Consider the following 19,442-nt stretch of genomic DNA (forward strand, 5'->3'; position numbering starts at 1 on the left):
AGAGCCGAAGAAATTATCTGGATCATGTTCTTTCCCTGATCCTACCAGCTTAACATTCTCTTCAGTGACTCTTGAAAGATCCATAACACTAAAACTGTTTAAGTTGTATTCTCGGTTGGCTTGGTAGTGCTTTGCCTCATCTTCATATAGCATCAAAAAATCCATTCCAGATTATGCTGTGCTCCAAATTGGCCAGTCTCACGAACCTGGTCTGTTTATCTACCTGAAATTACTCTTTTCAGTTAAATTGTAGCTAAATATCCCACCAGAATCTCACCTGGTCCCCAGAAACTGAAATCACTGGACTTTACTTGCATTTTTAAGCAGACCTATTAAAGAGCAATTCTTTTCCAGAGTAATTTTTTCCAAAGTAAATATTTGCTACCAAGCAGAGAATTTGGCTCACAGACTCCTGATTGATCATGATTAGATATGGAATACTTACAAATAGTCAAACATGTTGGGTCTATTTAACAAACTAATACACTGTTTCCACCAGTTTATTAAATCAAGAGACCTGCAGGATAACATTCAGTCTATACAGACAAATAACTGTAGAACTACTGTAAGCAAGGAATTCTTTTGTAAAGATTGGTATGGTATTGACAGTAGGTTGTATACTTTTAGCTGAGGTATAACCTGGCCTCATAGTCATGCTTTCATGTTTTAAAAGCCTTCATGAATTTCTGTATGCAAAGTTCAACAAATGAGTAACAGTAATAGTTGTTTCTCTTCTAAGCCACTAGGAGTCTCTAGAAATCCAGCTCTTTGATCTGGCAATGTTTTTGGCCTACAGTTCCAAAGCAACTACGGATTCTTGGTCTGCCCATTGCTTCTGTGCCCAGCTTATTTTAAGAATGAAATAGTCAAAGCTTTTACTCTTAATATGAATTGTATTTTGTTAAATTAATTAGTAGCCAATAAGATATATTTAGAAACATATCAGTTATTAAAGTCTTTAACGTAGCAGTGTCAAAGACCCAGTCTAGCTTCAAGTAAGTCTAGAGTTCACATGCTTAATTAACAGAGAACACAAAATATATTTCTGCCTACAGATATTAAATGTAATCAATTATATTAATTAAAAACATAGCTTACATCAGGGAAACCCAACAGATGGTCACCACCTACCAAAGTCACTGTTCTCTCCGCTGCCAGTGCCAGCTCGGGATCTGATTTTTGGTTTGCTTAGGACTTGATTCAATACCTGCAAGGTCAGTTGGAATCTTTCCACTCCAGGATGCTAGACTCAGCACTAAGCCAAGCCATGAGACCACTTCTTTCTTCAAATGATCACTATGGTGAAGGATTATCAATTTTCCAAGGTCTGCAATATTCATTTCATATTAAATACATACATTTGATCATGATCTGTTTCAGAGGTCAGAAATGCAAAATTCTTTTACCCATAATAGTAAACTCCAGTATGTTTCCTTCCCTGAGCCTGTATTCTATGTGAGCATGTTGAGGTTTTTTGTTTCGTTTTGTCCATTTTTGCGAGACCGCTATTAAGAAAACACAAACTTTGACTAGTTCTGGCCCAGATTCCACGTACAGTATCTTACCCTGGATGAAGATCTGTTTTAGATCTGTTTGTGAGTAAACTTACTCTGAAAATCTGTATCATCATGTAACAATAGTAAAGAGATGCAGTTATATAGGTTTTCCACTTCTTCAGGGCCAGATGCACAAAGACCTTGATTAATACATCACTGAAGCTCATGACAAGATTAAATGGTATTTTTCATTGACTATAGTGATTTTTGGATTGAACTCCAAGACTGTTATTTTCTGTAGAACACAGAAATAGATAAACGTAAAAAGAACTGGCTTTCATTTTTTTCTGTTGCCTTCCCTATGGTGGATAGACTTCTGTTTGCATAATTTACATTCTTACTGTGCTCATATTTAGCTCTCAATATTAATATAGAGCAAAGGGTTACATTTGATCCATTGATTCAATTACATTGATTCAAATCAATGTGAGTTTTCTTTGGTAATAGATTTTTGGCCTGGTTAGGCCCAGTGTCCAGGCAATGATATATCAGGGTATATCTGCAGATTCAAACGGTGAATTCACATCTCCTAATGAATAAGGGATCATTTGTTTTTTTCTGCCCGTAATTAACGTATAGAAATAGAAAGTAACTTATTCATTTAAATAGTTTTTTGTATATTCAAACAATATATTTTGCTTTTTTCATCAAGGGTGGACCTGGAGCATCAGGTGCTAAGGGTGAAAGTGGTGAACCAGGTCCTCAGGTACAGTAATATTGCCTGTTATGTTTGAGCTTGTTTATCTTTAAGAAAGTGCATTCATATCACTTAGAAGAAATCAATGATATGCTTTCCACGTGCAATTGAATAAAAATGCTTTTACAATACTATCCTAATTAAATTCAATAGCTTGATTGTTCATTTTGAAATATGAAAGTTAACAACCTTTATTTAACAAAGATCAATTGTCACACGTACAGTTGAAAACCTGTTTTAATATTGTCACTTCAGGCTCTTTTCTCTTTTAAATAATCATATGTCAGTCTGCTATTGTATGACCTTGGACTCTGATTCTATCAGATCTCATAAGGCGAGAAAGGTTGAATTTAGTTGGTAATTAAACAGGGTATTTTCAAGAAAGATGTGACATAGCAAGAATAAGTCTTTAGGAATCAGTGCATGCTTTTCTTCTCAGCTTCCTGTTATATCCGCTCCTGTGCAGTGATGTTAAAGAGCAATGAAACACATTGAAACCTTTCAGTTTAAACCTAAAAGTAATAGAGAGTTCTTAAAGAAATCATGATAGGAGTTTCTGGAACAATGATTTTGACAGATTTCAAGTGGTAGCACGAACTTGCTACATTATTTAGTGCATGTCTTAAAACTTCACATGGATATTTGCAGAAGAAAAACAAAGCAGTTGAATGAGAAAGCACTCTGAACAGCTGGTTAGTCTTCTAGTTTACTTACTTACATTTTCAGTATTTTTTTCTCTTCCTACTCAGTATTTTTGGATGGCTAGTCCTTACCATTGCTATTTTCACCCGAAGAAGATGCATTTGAATGAGGGATAAGAAAGCTTCCACTGACACATATGGCTACACAGCCATCAGTGAAAGTTACATGTGTTTGCAAGGTAGAATTAGGTTTTTCAGTCTGGAGTAATTTGGCCTTCCTATAGTTGAAACTGTGCCGTGTAAAGCTAAGACAGCATGTGAGCTGTTTACCAGCACAACTCATGTTTGTGTATAAGTTAGGAATCTGAAATAAGCACTCTAGTTTTCATGAAATAATGATTATGTGACTGAAATAATTTTGGCAGGAGAGGAAGAAAGGTTAGAAAGGTTTTCAAACCACAGGACTGAGATCTTCAAAGCCATGAAAAGAATGTAAGAAGCTTGGATGTTAAAAGGACCAATTATGCCGTGTATAGTGCCATCTCATGAAAACTAGTGTTAAAATTGGTAGTGCTAAGGCCAGTTTGGATGCCAATGTTCTGTTAAAACTAATGGGAATTTAGAAACCAGAATCCTGGGAAAAAATGAAGATTTGTGTATTAAAAAAAATCTTATCTTTTTATTCAGGTTAGATGTTTAACTAGATTTTGCTGACATGAATGTGATTCTAAGAATTACACTTTTTAAATTCAGGGTCCTCGTGGTGTCCAAGGTGCCCCTGGTCCAAGTGGAAAAGCTGGCAAACGGGTAGGTAGCGTATGGATCAATCCTACTCTGGGTAAATAGTTTCTATTTAAAAATATTCAAATATTAACTGATTCCACTGCATTTTCAAATGTTTGCCCCTTTGGGTTTTTGCAGGGACGTCCTGGAGCTGATGGTGCCAGAGGAATGCCAGGAGAACCTGGTGCAAAGGTAAATAATAATGACTTGAGGCTTTATTTCAGTCTTGGAATGGGCTAGGCAAATTCTATGTAGGTACCACAGTTTTTTATACCAACCCAAAATTCTTCTCTCAAGTGAAAATACTGAGGTTTCAGATAGCTGGGTCAGATGCAAGAGCTGAGAATGAATCATCCATTTAAAATATGGTAATTAATGGTAATGGATAGTAGTCTGACCTTGAAGTAACTTGATTCTTGGGGCATGATTCCTATCCCTCTGAGTCAGTTTCTAGTTACAGAGTATCAGTAATAGTAAAGTGAGTTTTCCAACTGCAAATTGCAGCTAGAATCAAGCTTTTCATTTCAACGTGGACTTCTTTTTATAAGTAGTGTAATTACAGCACAGTTAAAAAGTTGGTGTGGCATCTTCTCTTGCTTTAATGCATAGAAGCAAATTTTGTGAGTTTGATCTATGTGCTCCCCTTCATGTGTTTGATTCAATAACAAAAGTGTACATGTAACCAATGGTAGAAATTAACTTTTAGAGGGAAGGCACAATTTATTCAGAATAATACAGAATGGAATAGTCATTCACTGAACCTGTGATTTCTTCTTTCCTAGGGTGACAGAGGATTTGATGGTCTTCCTGGCCTCCCTGGTGACAAAGGTAACAGGGTAAGAAAAACGTGTATATATTTATACAACAACAAATTTATACTGTCACAGAAATAATGCACTATTCATTAAGAATAACACTAAGGACTATGGGGAAAGTTAAAACAGAATGTCAGCTTTTCACACTATAGAATAATATTTATCTTGTCAAGTAATGTATTCCTTATGAAACATTTTAGTAATATTAATCAATAGACAACAATTCATATATATATAAATTATTTAAATATATGTTCAGAATTCACATCACATCTTCAGCTACGTTCTGCTCTAATTTCTTTTAGTTAAGGAATTTGCCTGTTGATTTAAAGTGATTGTTAAAGGAAATAGTAATAGGAAAAGGAAATGAGCATGAAGTTTCTGGATCAGGAGCATGACAGATTTTAGTCTGCTGAGAAGCTTACTCAAAAAATGCATTTGAATATTTGAATTACAAGCCAAATTGTTTAGCATGGCTTATTCCCACAACTATAACTTAAAGAAAGATCAGAGTCAGGTCAGATAAGTTAGGAAAACTTGAAATAATATTTAAAACAACTAATGTACTTGCTCCTTATTTCATACCAATCTGCAGGATGAGACTGTATCTTTCCCTGCAAAGTGTAGAAATAATCACAGCAGAGGATTTCTGCTTTAAATTATACACCTAATGTAAATGCTAGTAACAACATACTTACTGAATATACCTCCCTTCCTGTCTTCCTGGTAAGTGCATTGCACCATAAAAAGAAACAGTGAGTGAGAATGTCAACAGAACCATTTCCATATGCGTAAAGGTTGATGACCAAGGAATGATTATAGCTCTCAGCCTTTGATGGGTTAGTGCAGTTGCTGCACTGCTCAGAAAATCTCAACTGTGTTGGCCACTGGCCAGTAATGTAGTTCTTTGTAATACCATCTAAGGATACTCTTTTGAGTTCTGTTTGCAATGACAAAAGAACTTCTAGTGTCATACAGAAGTGTCTTGATCCTTTTTCATCATTCCCTTTTACTTTAAGAGTGTAAAGTAATTAGCGCATCACAAATTGAAATCCAACTTCGTCAGAGGTGACCAGCAGAGGGAGCAAGGCATTAAGCTCTTGCCACCACTGCACTCTGAAGGCTGAGCAGAAATTTGTTCAGAGTCAGTATGCGTCTGCTTTCCAACCTGGAATACTAGAATTGTCTGTCTGTGGGACCTTCCAAGTCATAAGGAAATGTGGTTTGTTTTTTTTTTCTAATATTCTATTTGTTTCATATTTCCTGAACAAATAAAAAAACTAAAATAGAAGAATAAGTTTGAGTTGAAATTAGCAAAATAGTAATGAAAATAATTACTTCTTTTCATCATTTCTTTCATCCTGCTATTTAAAAATCACTGCATTCTTGTGTTTGTGTGGAAATCTTCTGTAAAAGTACAAACTATGATCTTTCTGAAAGCAGCTCAGTTCAAAGCCAGATCAGATAGCTGTAGCTCTTTGGATTCATGTTTACTGACAGCATATAATGCAAATATTCAGTTCTCTTTGGCTTGCAATGAAAAGCACAGAAAGAAAAGAGCAACACTTTTTCTGTTGTAGTTATGTTTCAGCAGTAAGAGAATCGATGTTGAAAACCCTTAACTTTAGAGTGCAAGTTTTGAAACTACTTTTAAAATTAGTCACGTTTGAACTATGAGTTGCAAATTGGATGTCTCTCTGAGGTTATGCCTTTGTCAAACACAAATTGTCAGACAGAAGTTACTGGATGAGATTCTCTGACTTCCAATATAGGGGAGCTCAGACCGCATGGTTTAATGTTCTTTTTAGCATCAATATCTATGACTTTGAACTTTTCTTATTTCGATTACTAGATGAATAACCTTTCTCCAGCATAAAAGCAATACACTATATATTAGAAGAAAATGTCTAAGGAAAAAGAAAGTCAGACTTTAACAGAACATTTGAAGGAAAGAATTAGAGAATTGAAGAACTGAAAACGCTGATAATGATAGGAAGTTTTGTTCTTACTGCATGACAATACCAGGACACTGAATGCGAGCTCCTAAACTAACTCTAAGTGCCATGTGATTGCAAGACAAGAAAGGTAGCCCTTGAGAGGATGAACTATTTCAATATTTGAAAGTTTAATGCAGTCTTCACCCAGATATTGCTTGGAAGCCAGAGCACAGATCACGTGTCTTATGTGCCATCTTTCAGGAGTGTCATTTAGCATATAGAAAAACACATGCTCTACCAGCAGGTCATGTTGAGTAGTTCCAAAACTTAGCAAAATATAGAAGCTACTGTATTAATTCATCTTAAAGTATGAAAGTGCAGTTCATAAAATTTCATTCTCTCCCATGCTGACTCCAACTTACAGAGCACAGAAAGGCAGTAGAAGAAAATCTTGACATCCCTAATATTAGATAGCTCTAGGGTAAGAGAGCAAGTTACCTAAAATTCTCTAGGAAAGTTTAAAAGAGTAAAGAATGAAGCCACTGAAGAATGACTCCATATATCTCTGCTAGGATCCACAGTAGTGGTCAGGCTCCTTGGAGACACTGATAAAATTAAGGAAAACAGCATGAATACTTGGTTGTTGTTCAATGCCAAAAGGCAGTCACAGTTTAAAACCCCAGTGCTCAGAAAGGTCAGTCAGTGGTGTTTGAGCTACGCAGCACACTAGTTCTCTTTAGAAATGAAGAAAGAAAAATAAATCCTAAAAGTATGGTCCAGAATCCACTGAGTTTCTGCATGTATAGACGTGAAAAGCCCCAGCCTCTGAGGGGATGTGTGGAAGTCTGGCTGCCTTCCAAAGCCTCAGACAAATCGGTCCTAAGGCTCTCAGTGACTAGTGTCAGGGTGCATGGTTCTGAAAGGTGATCAGTGCACTTCACTATGTGTATTCCAGGGCCCAGCAATTGGTTTATTAACTTCTGACCCATGTACACATGCCTTATTTTACTGGCAGTAATACATTGTGTAGGGGAAGGGGGAAGGTGCTGATAAGACAAATTAAAATGTGGGTAACACTCACTTCTGGGGCCAAGATTAGTTACAGAGTGAAATTCTACAAACACAAATAGTTCATTGTTTCAATAATGTTCAGTTGTTTTTACACTAGTGTAATAAAAGACTTTACTGAGTACTATAACCTACAGATTTGTAACATTGTGTCAAGACATGTTTTGACACATCAGACTTCAGCTAGCACATTTGTTTTCATTTCCCTTCCCATCTATTATTGTTTCCAGCAACAGATGTATTATTTTAATGGCTTTCCTTGTTCTACAGGGAGACCGTGGCCCACAGGGACCTCCTGGCTTACCTGGTGAAGATGGATCAAGAGTAAGTTGCTATTTACACAGTAAAATTTAGAGTGAATCCTCATGTAGCAGGAATATGGCCATGATACATGTTCTTTTTTTCTAAAACTTCTATTCCCTTTGTACAAAAAACAGGGAGAAGACGGGGAAGTTGGACCAAGAGGTCTCCCAGGTGAAGCTGTAAGCAATGCTTTCTTATTCTTCTGTTTCTGTTATAAACAAAAGTCATTCTGAGGTTTTTTTTTCCTTCTATTGAACTGTTCTGAAATCCACGTATAAAAATTACTCTGTACGTGTGTATATAGAGAATATTTTTTCTGGCTGAGAAGCAAACAAATGAACAGTTTTGTTAGGAGTAAAATGCTGCTTACAGGATTAGAATTAAGTCAGGGATATATCCAGTCAAGTATACCCAACTTGCAGAATCGCAAAGGCTATTTTGTATTGTGTAAAATCAGTAACTGCAGTCTTTGATACATGAGAATATAACCAAGCCTCTGTTGCTTTCAAAATGTTTTCCAAACATCTATTTCTTAGAAAATAAGGCCTGACTTCTCTTTTTTCACACTACCGTGCTTCACTGTGTATTTTTACACTTGTTTCACGCATAGAATTTCCACTGCTATCAGTTGGAATTCTGCAGGTGCTGTCACTGCAGAGGAGAGCTCTGCATTGCAGGCAAGAAATCAAGCCTCAGAAAGGGGAATTTTACCCTAAATGTATGATATACTGCTACCTACTCACAAAGTAGGAAGAGGTCACTGCAGACTCAGAGTGTTAGTGATTTGTGACTATAACATACATGAGAAGACTAGAGACTCAGTCCTGCCTACTTGAGCAGCGTGACATGAATGATGACACAAATGATGAAAACTAATATTCATTTACATAATATAAAGCTAAAAGATTGTGTTATAGACAAAATCTTACTTACCTTATTTAGGAGAAAAGCTCCTGGCCTTTTGTGGAATTTTTTTGAGGTAAGGGGAACAAATCTGATTTTGGTTTCCAAATTGCCTTGCATTTATTATAATAAAATTGTTAGTAGTTTTTCATTATTTATTGGATCTTTACTACAGATAAAAGCACTGTTACACACTTAGAATAGTAGTATAGAGTATGACATATGATCATGTTTTCTAAAGACAGGAATACACACATGTATGCTACTATTCAGGTCAGACCTTCAGGCCAAGACACAGCTGAAACTTTAGTGGGAAATGCTGTGCCAATGTTCTGCACCAGGAAATATAAATGGCTATTTCCTACTGTTCTCTGAAATGACCATACAGCAGCTAAATCAAAGCTTGCCCCTCCAATGGCATCATGATCAGACATATGGTGGCCCTCAGGAGAATCTGTTATAAGTGGATTTTTTCCTTTATTCCTTTCTTTCTCCCTCAACCCCCATGCTGCCTTCCTCTCGTCCTTCCTACTCCTTATGACATTTCTTGCCCAGTCTTGCTCCTGGACCTCTCTTTGTTCAGAGAAAAATTGTAAAGGTGTTAGTAAGTGTTTCTTCTTTTATAGGGTCCGCGGGGATTACTGGGCCCCAGAGGTACACCTGGTCCCCCCCGGACAACCTGTACGTATGAACTGCTTTGCATTTGCAATTTCCAGAAGAAAAATAAAAGTTCACTGAAAGTTGCTCATGGTTATATTGTTTGTTGTAGGGCATTGCAGGTATTGATGGACCTTCCGGCCCAAAAGGAAACATGGTGAGTAAGCAACATGGGAATTTAAAAGGGAGCGAATTCTAAGAAACCATTCCACATTCTCTTGCCCTGTCATTATACCATCCCTTCCATTTAATTAAACTTTTCTGTCAAAATATTCAAACTCATTATGATCTTCCATAGAAAGAGAAGCATTTTATTACTTGGCCTTCATCCAAAAGGCCTAACCATGCTTTCTCTCAAGCTCCTTTAGCACCATGGACTCCAGTGCTGAGGTCGTATGTGTGGGCTGTTATTCTCTGTTAAAGAAAAGGCCATGATATTCTTAGCAAGAAAAAATATCAGACTGGATAGAAAGTTGGTGGTAGACCACGTAAAGAGCGAGGAACAAAGATGAATTTGTATTCCTTTTAGTCCTGACAATGAAGATCTGTAGTGCAGAAATGCAAACCTAATGCCCTGGTATTTTTTTGCATGGTAGGGTCCTCAAGGGGAACCAGGACCTCCTGGTCAGCAAGGAATTCCGGGCCCACAAGTAAGTGTAAAATAACTCTCAAGAAATACGATGTAATGTGCAGCAAATGTTTAATAAATGGAAATTACTAAAAGGTTAGCTTTTCATGTGCAAAACTGATAAAGCTTCAAGGATTTTATAAATAATGCTGCAAATGTGCCGAGGGCAGTGGGAGCAGAGTTTTCAAGTAAGCTTTCAGAGGGATTTTTCATTCAGGAGAAAAATGACTCATTCAGTGTTCCTGGAATGCAGCAGGAACGGCCACACCTGGAGGAGGGTTCTGAATAGGATCTTGTTACAGACCTACTGCCAGAATAGTGGCTTGTGCAAAAAGCTCACACAAAACTCTTGATCTAACTCGTAAGGGGGAAAAAAGCCACTTATATTTGCCAGTGTGTTTAAACAGATTAATGAGGGACCTTTAGTAGGGTGAATGTATGTATATTGTTCTCCCTGGTTTCTCACACTGGTTTCTTTTTAACAGGGCCTTCCTGGTCCGCAAGGTCCTATTGGACCTCCTGGTGAAAAAGTAAGTTACAGCATTACTCTGGTATTTCACAGTCAGTTCTGTGCAACAACCTTCCTTATGTGCATAAGGACTTTCTATGTTTTACAGAGGAGTATCTAAAATCTAAAAATTAGCAGATCTTCCTGAAATCATCAAGTAAATGAACAACCAATGGAGCCCTGGCTTTCCTCTCAAATACACTTTTCACAAGCATAATTTCCTCTCTTTATTTTGAATAAATTATCTGTTATTAGCTTCAGAATTCCGTCTACAATATTAAACAGTATGTACAGCAAGCTGTGAAAATTATTTTTATTAATCTCTTTTTTGTAACAAAGTTTTACATACTCAAGTCTGATTCTGTTCTCTTTTTTCAAGGCTTATATTTTGACATAACTCTGCAATGTAATTGGCATACAGTAGTGTTACTTGGTGGTTTTTTTCTTCATCTATCTGTTTGTACATGTTATGTGGTTTGAAACATGTCTTCTCTTAATTTCAAAATGTCACTTGAATTTTACGCTGATTTTACTTTTCTCTCCTTTTTGCTGAATTCCCTGTCTTTTGATTTATCTTTTATTTTTGCTCCTCTTCACTGTTAGGATATACTTTAGGATAAATTGAAGGAGATTTTAGGAAACAATATACATGCTTTTTACCTGCCTGTATGCCTGAGAAGTATTATTCTAGCAAAATGGGCTAGGTCTGCAACATACGCATTCCAGAGGCTTTCACAAAGACATACCATGCCTTTCAGCGATGAGCACTGGAGTTCTGTAGCTTATACTTTTTGTCTCTCGATCTCATTGGTATCTTTCATATGGTGAATCCTTTTATTCCTGAAATTCCAAATAAAGAGTTAATTTTGGGCACTGGAGAATTCTTCCTTACCTTGTGTTGTGTGTGTGCATGTTCATAGGATAATCCCTGAAGCCTGTTCTCAGGCAAGCATCTCGTTGAAAAATATGGATGATTTATATTGGCTAAAGATTGTAAGAACTGGCCTTGTGCTTATATATTGTATGATAGCATCTTTCTGGGTTTAGTCGTGTTATGTTTTTTGGTTATCCCTGATACCGATATCAAGGCATTTAGGTATAACTACGTTTTATGTCCTTAACTCTTAGAGTTAAGTGTATTGGATATGGGTGGGGGTTCTTTTCCTTTTTCTTTCCTGTTTTTTTTTTTTTAATTATTATTATTTTTCTGATATTATTCTTACTCTATACCTGCGGTAGTTTCAACAGTTGTTTTTAGAGATTAAGACACTAAAGATATATAAGGTAGTTTGCTGGTTTAGGGCATACCAGTCCTCAGCAAGGATGATCTTTCATCATCCTAGCAAATGATAGAATGTCTTCTATTGTTCTTAAGATGTGTCTCTGTTACTGCATTTAGGGACCTCAAGGCAAGCCTGGCCTTCCTGGCCTTCCTGGTTCTGATGGGCCTCCTGTAAGTAACCAAATATTTCATCTCTTGAATGTTTAAGTACTTTTACCAAGTAATAAATATTTCTGGATACCTGTGCTGCAAAGAGAAAATGAAGAGTAAAAGCACTGGTAGTCCTAGCTGGCGACAGCTTTATAAAATCCTTCTAAAACCCCTGTATCATTTGAACTGTTAAAACTAAAAGAATTACATTCTTGAAGCAGCTGCTAAAAATGGCTGTGGGCTTTTAAAATGTGGTCCCAGATGATGAAATGCGCATTTAAAACATCTGCGGGAATGTGTAAATAACCTAACTGACACACAAAGGGCAAGTTACTGTTTCACTGTAGTCTTACTATGTCAGTATGGCAAAGCAAATCATCTGTAAAAATGCTCAACACTTATTTTCTGAGGAAAGATAGAATAGACTAGATCTTTCTCTGCTTCCTGACCTAAGGCATGTATTACATGTTTGGGCTTCTTCTTTCATTGTCTACAGTGGAACAGACCTATGCCAAACTTCAGACTCTTGTGTCGCTAAGGAGTTCAGCTTAGCTCTGAGGATGCATTCACTCACGTGAACAGAGAGTGTAACCACCTGAGTAGCAATGCTTACAGTTGAGGCACTAAACTGAAATGGAATCATTGTTCATAGTGACATGCATATGCACTAGTTTTCTTGCATCACAAACATCATCTTTTTATACCACCAAGAGCCAGCTTTCCCCCTTATCCTTTTCTGCATGCTGAGAATAATATTAATTTCCAAACATAAGTGTTTTTTAAAATCTGCATCTTGTTAAACCTTAAAAGCAGGGGAGGGGGGAAACGGTGTAAGAGATAATCAGGTGTTAGCACAGGTCTGTACCTGATATATATACCTACTGTGGTGGGTTGCGCACAGTCAGCAGCTAAGCACCAACCCAGTCATTAAACTCACTCATTCTACAGCAGGATGGGGAAAAGAATCAGAATCTCAAAAGCAAGAAAAATGATGGGTTGAGGTAACAACAGCTTAATAAGTGGAGCAAAGCTATGCACACAAGCAAAGCAAAATAAGAAATCCCTTCACTACTTCCAGTCTGCAGGCAGATGGCTAGCCACTTGCTGGAAAGTTGGGCTTCAGTACACACAAGTGTTACTTGGGAAGACAAACATCGTAACTATGAATGTTCCCTCCTTCCTTCTCCTTTCGCTGAGCTTTTATTGCTGAGTATGACACCGTATGATATGAAATATCCCTCTGGTTAATGTGGGACAGTTGTGTCCCCTCCCAGTTTCTTGCCCACCCCAGCCTACTCACTGAGGGTGGGGACAAAGAGAATACCTCCACACTGTACAAACACTGCTCAGCAATAGCCAAAACACTGTTGTGTTATCAACACAGTTTTATTCACACATCCAAAATACAACACCATACGGCCTATGAAGACAATTAGCTCCATCCCAGCGAGGCCCAGTACACCTATCCAAAATTATCTTCCTCATGCACTAGCAGGGTTGTTCAGAGAAAGGGCAGGAGAGGCAGGTTAAACTAAGTCCATTCTAATTGACATGACCTATTTACAATCATAGAATTACACTAGTGATTGAAGGTAACAAGCAATACCTTCTGATTGTAATGAGCTTTTTAACTGCTCCCATGATATCTGTGTTAAGATCAGGTGGAAGCTCAAGAGCATTTTTTCGGGAGATCAGGAAAATTCTTGCTGGCAATTTCATTTCACTTCTATTTGAGGAAATATTCTTCTATCTAGAAAGCGACATATTGTTAAAAGTGGCATATTGTACTGGAATTAATAGAAATCTAAAGGGATGCAAATATGCTCATTAATAGCAGGAGTTTTAAAATCATTTAATCATAGAATCACAGAATGGTTAGGGTTGGAAGGGACCTTAAAGATCATCTAGTTCCAACTCTCTTGCCGTGGGCAGGGACACCTTCCACTAGATAGGTTGCCCAAAGCCCCATCCAACCTGGCCTTGAACACTTCCAGGGATGGGACATCCACAACTTCTTTGGGCAACTTGTTCCAGTGCCTCACCACTCTCAGAGAGAATTTCCTCCTTAGATCTAATCAAATCTGCCCTCTTTCAGTTTAAAGCCATTACCCCTTTTCCTATTACTACATGCCCTTGTAAAAAATCCCTCTCCAGCTTTCTTGTAGGCCCCCTTTAGGTACTGGAAGGCTGCTAGAAGGTCTCTCTGGAGCCTTCTCTTCTCCAGGCTGAACAACCCCAACTCCCTCAGCCTGTCTTCATAGCAGAGGTGCTCCAGCCCTCGGATCATCTTCGTGGCCCTCCTCTGGACCTGCTCCAACAGCTCCATGTCCTTTTTATGTTGGAGGCACCAGAGCTGAACGCCATACTCCAAGTGGTGTCTCACAAGAGCAGCGAAGAGGAGGAGAATGTTATAGAGACGTCTGATACTGGATGGAGATTTAAAATTTTGTGCACAAGAAAGTATATTCTGGGAGATTAGGATTAAACAACTGACGTAAATATATTTTAAAAAATAAATAACAAATATTCAACGTTACTAAGACAAACTCTTTAAAGGAAAACTGACAATCAGTGTAAGCAAGTATCAAATACTTCTCATTTTAATCATTCTTTTAATAAAAATCATATTCTAAACTGTTTCCCAAGGCCAGAAAAGTTAATATAAGCACTAAGGGTATGTCATATAAGATTAACAGCCACATCAAAGTCATATCAGCTTTGACACACTGAAAATATTTTGGCATGTCAATGACACCAAAACATGAATGGTTTTAGTAACTGGCTACATGTTATGTGGGAAAACATGCTTGGCAAAACTATACATTTACTATGCTCCTCCAATAAGACTGATGAAGATAAATAGAAAAATAATTCCTGATTGATTCTTATAAACAATAATCTTTTATCAAGCTTTAGTTTCATTAAATTGCCTTTAAATTTTGCAGCATTTTAGTGTAAATTTTGTAAGAAAGAAAAACAAGGGTTCGGTTATGTTTTGAGTGCTGCAATATTAATGTCATTGGTATAGAACAAAGACTAAGACATAAACATATTTTGTTTTAAAAGCAAGTCACAATTTAAAAAAAAACCCATAGAACATTAAAACTAGATCATCTTTCGATTGTCTTCTGCAATAAATTCCATAATCTTGTAAATAATTTTAGGAATGTCTTCATGCTGTAATATTAATCACCCTGCTTGTTTCAAAATGAAATTTTAGAGTTTCTTGCATTAACAACCTCTTACTGTGCAAATGTTAACTAAACAGGAGTGATTGGGATATTCCTGAAAAAAATCACATAACTATTGTCCAGTTTTTCCTTTGTTATGTAAATTAAATAAATATTGAAAGGAAAATCTTTCCTTAAAATTCTGTGCGTGTGTGTGTTCTAATGCAGAAGGGTGATTAGTGATCTGAAATTCAAATATTTAAATAATTGTGTTTTTATAATAAAATGTCACTACTAAAGAATGAGTATTTTCCAAATCAGATACATTTCTCTTAAATCAGGGTCATCCTGGCAAAGAGGGTCAGTCTGGAGATAAAGGTGCATTGGTGAGTTTTAAAACTTTTCCATTTATTTACATAGCTTTCAAGAAAACCTTTGGCAGCTTTTCAGCTTTATGGCACATTTTTTGCTCCAAGAACTATTTAGGAGCTTAATAGAAAATCCATGACACAATATAGAGATTACTCTTTTAAAGTAAAACTGATTGGGGAGATGACAGAATGGCAATCAATAAAAGTTGCATACATTTCATGTAGATAACTTGCAAATAGTTTCAGTTTACAATTCCATTGTTTAGAGTACCCACTAGGGTTCTTCAGAGCCTTGTTTTTTGAAGATTTACAAATGCATTCATATATATTGTAATTTTTAGGTCATCTTCAAGTCAGTGGCAGCGAAAAGTAATTTCTTTATTTCTTTATGAAGCACTGAAGAGTCTTGGGGCTCTTTAAAGAGTTCTGCTTGCACAATATTGACCCTTATTTATCCAGAGTAGCACCCTTCATAGCACCTGGAATCAATTTCAGTTGCAGTACTGATTCCAGTGGCAATACTAAGAGGTTGTATTCTGGATAAATAGGGTGAATGAATGAAAAGGACATTTCAGAAAGTACAATTCCACTGACACCAACATATTACTATTTGTCCCAGATGTTATCTGCTAGAGGATTGTAGTTTTTATCCTGATTTCTTAAGAAAATAAAGCTTACACTGAGCATTTGTGTTTTGGAAGTACAGGTGTGTGACCATCTGTCAGTTGTTTTGTAAGCCTTTTGAATTTACTGATCAATTCAGCCAAATTTGATAGAAAATTTTATTTCTTAGAGATGTTACCAGTCTAAAGGTTTTGTAAAAAGACACAGTTGGAAAGGGGAAAAAGACCTTATCAATGGCCTCATTAGGGGAAGATTTTGTTGTCTATCCATCTCAGACATCAGAGAATCAACAAAGCAGCTCAGCCTCAGAGAGAGATATGTATGTTTCCAGGCTTCCTTGTTTCCACCGTTTACAGAATTCTCTTTAGACACTGCTATTGGATTGCATATTATCAAAGTTAAGCATCTTTAAAATGCTCAGCAAACAGTAAATAACAGAATCTAGACACCATTCAATATTGATATCACCATGAGCCTTTCAGCTTTCAGGTTTGGAATCCCTTTTTTAAAGACCATGACTTTTATTATTATCATTATTTTGATCTCTATTTTTGACTTGTGTCATCATCATGATTAACGTACAAATTTTCTCCATTAAGACACCTCTGGTTTCTAATTGGTGGCTTTGGTTTTGTTTGCTTGTTTGTGACATTTTCCAATTACCATTGTTTCAGATAATTTATATTATGGATACATGTTTCTCAAATATACCAGCAGAACCAAGTTCATAATTCTATTAATAGTTTTATAGTGACATTGAAGGGTGCTTTTTTGATGCCATGACTTTTCTTAGTGGCAAGCAGCCCGGTGTTATTTTGATGTCTCACACAAGACTGCTGCATTATAGTGAAAGTACAAGGATTAGACTCTGAAGAGGACTGCTTGCTAACCAAGTACTGTACAAACAAAGGTTCTTTACTCCAATATATTCTAGGGGCCTCCAGGTCCTCAGGGTCCAATCGGCTATCCAGGTCCTCGTGGTGTAAAGGTAAGATTTAATTACTGGATTCCTCCCCCCACCCTTTTTTGAATACATGCATGTGGGTGATTCTTTATATTCTTTCTTTAGGGAGCTGATGGTGTCCGTGGTCTCAAGGGATCCAAAGGTGAAAAGGTAAATCTGACTGCATTAAATTCCTTTGCCTTTTCTTATGTTCCTTATTTCACTGCAATGTCTTCAGTCTCCTTCACTGCAGTGTTTTCTCTTGCAGCAGTGTGTTTATTTTTGCCTTACCCTAAGGACATACCAAGCCATACCAATTCATAAATCAGTGATCTCCATGGTTATTTACGCTGGTACAAAGTGAATATAAAACCTTTAATTAATAGATGGTTTTGGATCCTCTTTGCACCAGTTTAAATAACTTCTCTCTAAGGTGCTCTGAAGTAGAGAGTTAGACATTCCCTCTCTTGTTAGTAGATACTATAGTGGATACTGAGAAGCTTGTGCATCAGAGAGATTTGTGGTGACAATAGTGTTATTTTATCTGTTTTGATAGAGCTGTAGGCTAGATTTTGTATTTTGTATGTATTTTCCAATGGCTTTCTAGGTTCCAGGTATTTTTGTCCCAAATCTTTGACTTTGCCAATGTGCTGGACAGGCCCAGTCAGATGCATATATATAAACATGAAGAAAGCCTTTACATCCCCTGATACCAATAATTCTGTACATAGAGCTCTTACTAGAGCAAACACCAACTACTGCAATCACTATTGACTTCTGATGGTCTGCAGTGGCTGAAAGTACAACCAGTATTGGTTTAAATTCCCATTTTCCTCAGCACTCAGAATGAGAGACAGATAACAAACACCATTAGTCATACCTCCTGACCACACAGGCAAATTCAGCCTTGTGGCTCTGGTGGCTACTGTGTGTATATTTATAGCTGTTTCTAAAGCAGAAAGCACACTTCTGCCAAAAAGCCTTGATTTCAGCACTAGAGATCTGTTTTTCAGGCTCAGATGCCAAGAACTGCTGTACATTTTCAGGCTTCCCTAAACCACAGTTTGTGTAGTCTGCATACTCATTTTAGACTTGCTTGTTACATCTGAGCTGAAAAAGAGTGTGTTTAATACCGATGGAGACTGGAAAGTTCAAGAAAACAGCTTTCTCTTGTGTCTTATTGAGTGATTAATATCCAGCTAGGACAAAATACAGGACTTATATATAAATAGGCTTAATATGTGTGTGTATATATGTGTGTCTCAATGAATACTGATTAGTATAATATCCACAACATTTCTGTGTTCCTAAAAATTGATCTCTCAGTTGCAGTAAGACACTGAACTCTACTGAACACTTCAAAAGATCACACAAAGATATTTCATAGATTGTCCTCACAGTGTTTTAAAAGTATCTTACAGAGGCCTTTTTTACTGAAATTGTTTAGATGCTATTGCATTGGGGAAAGCACTGTAAGAGACAGAAATAAATAAACTGAGCATTCAGGAAAGCCTCTGTAGATCTGGAATGGTCCCAGGGATATCAGAGGAAGTCCATTTCTGTACTGACCAGTAAATGTGACTAGAACTCTTTAGCTATTTTAATTTTTGTTAACAGCAGAAGAGGAAATAGAGCATTCAGCTCTCTCCTCCCGCATGGAATAAAATCAACCTCTTGTAGATCTCAATAGCTGGAACCTCATTGTGAAAGCTAAAGAAGAGTTTTGGTTCATTTGGCAGCCATTTGGTCAGTCCTTGGCACAGGGTCAATCCTTGCTGATATGTTGCAAAGTGTTCTCATATAATTATTACTGTCCATGGCCATAACTGAGCAACTTTTACAACTAAAGTTTTTTTTCATATATTCTTCACTCTACCTTTTTCATCTCTCTCTAAATTTAAAGAAAGACCACCCTGAAATTTTAATTTGTGCAATATAAGATGACCATATAAAGCTTAGTTCCCCCATCTAGAAAGCATGGGAAACCTGCTTTTAGAATGGTTTTTAGTATATTTTTTTCAATGAATCGCAATGGGTTACCTCATCTTTTTCACATGAACACATACTATTGAGAAACTGTATTTCCTTGTTTATTTTTTTTTAATTTTAATTTTAATTTTAATATATCCTCACCTATTGATTTGAGCTGTTTAGCACTAGCACATCTGTTTCTATTACCCCTTCTAGGGTTATTTGTGCATGCAACATGACTACTTCTGAGCAGAGTTAAAATGGCTTTCACCTTGGGATCAGTCTCAATTGCTGATCAAGAAGATAAAGCTTTTGTGGGCCCAGGAATGCAAAATGCTAACTTCTTTTTCAAAGTGAGGATGACATAGAAAGCTTTTTCTTTTTTTTTTTCTTTCAGTAATGTGAAAGACAGTATCACTCTTTCCTGTCTATATT

The 19,442-nt window shown here is 36.8% G+C and overlaps 1 protein-coding gene across 1 annotated transcript in view; it reads left to right on the top strand.

Moving 5' to 3' along the window:
- COL11A1 (collagen type XI alpha 1 chain) overlaps positions 1 to 19,442 on the top strand; it is a 160,358-nt gene that overhangs the window by 66,493 nt on the left and 74,423 nt on the right. The window contains 15 exon segments of the mRNA XM_086617862.1: positions 2,209 to 2,262; positions 3,648 to 3,701; positions 3,816 to 3,869; positions 4,460 to 4,513; positions 7,768 to 7,821; positions 7,935 to 7,979; positions 9,330 to 9,368; positions 9,370 to 9,384; positions 9,473 to 9,517; positions 9,957 to 10,010; positions 10,474 to 10,518; positions 11,896 to 11,949; positions 15,440 to 15,484; positions 17,028 to 17,081; positions 17,163 to 17,207. Of these exon segments, the coding sequence (XP_086473988.1) occupies positions 2,209 to 2,262; positions 3,648 to 3,701; positions 3,816 to 3,869; positions 4,460 to 4,513; positions 7,768 to 7,821; positions 7,935 to 7,979; positions 9,330 to 9,368; positions 9,370 to 9,384; positions 9,473 to 9,517; positions 9,957 to 10,010; positions 10,474 to 10,518; positions 11,896 to 11,949; positions 15,440 to 15,484; positions 17,028 to 17,081; positions 17,163 to 17,207 (711 nt within the window).

Source organism: Tauraco erythrolophus, chromosome 10, assembly GCF_009769465.1.
Source record: "Tauraco erythrolophus isolate bTauEry1 chromosome 10, bTauEry1.pri, whole genome shotgun sequence".
In the NCBI taxonomy this organism is placed as follows: Eukaryota; Metazoa; Chordata; class Aves; order Musophagiformes; family Musophagidae; genus Tauraco; species Tauraco erythrolophus.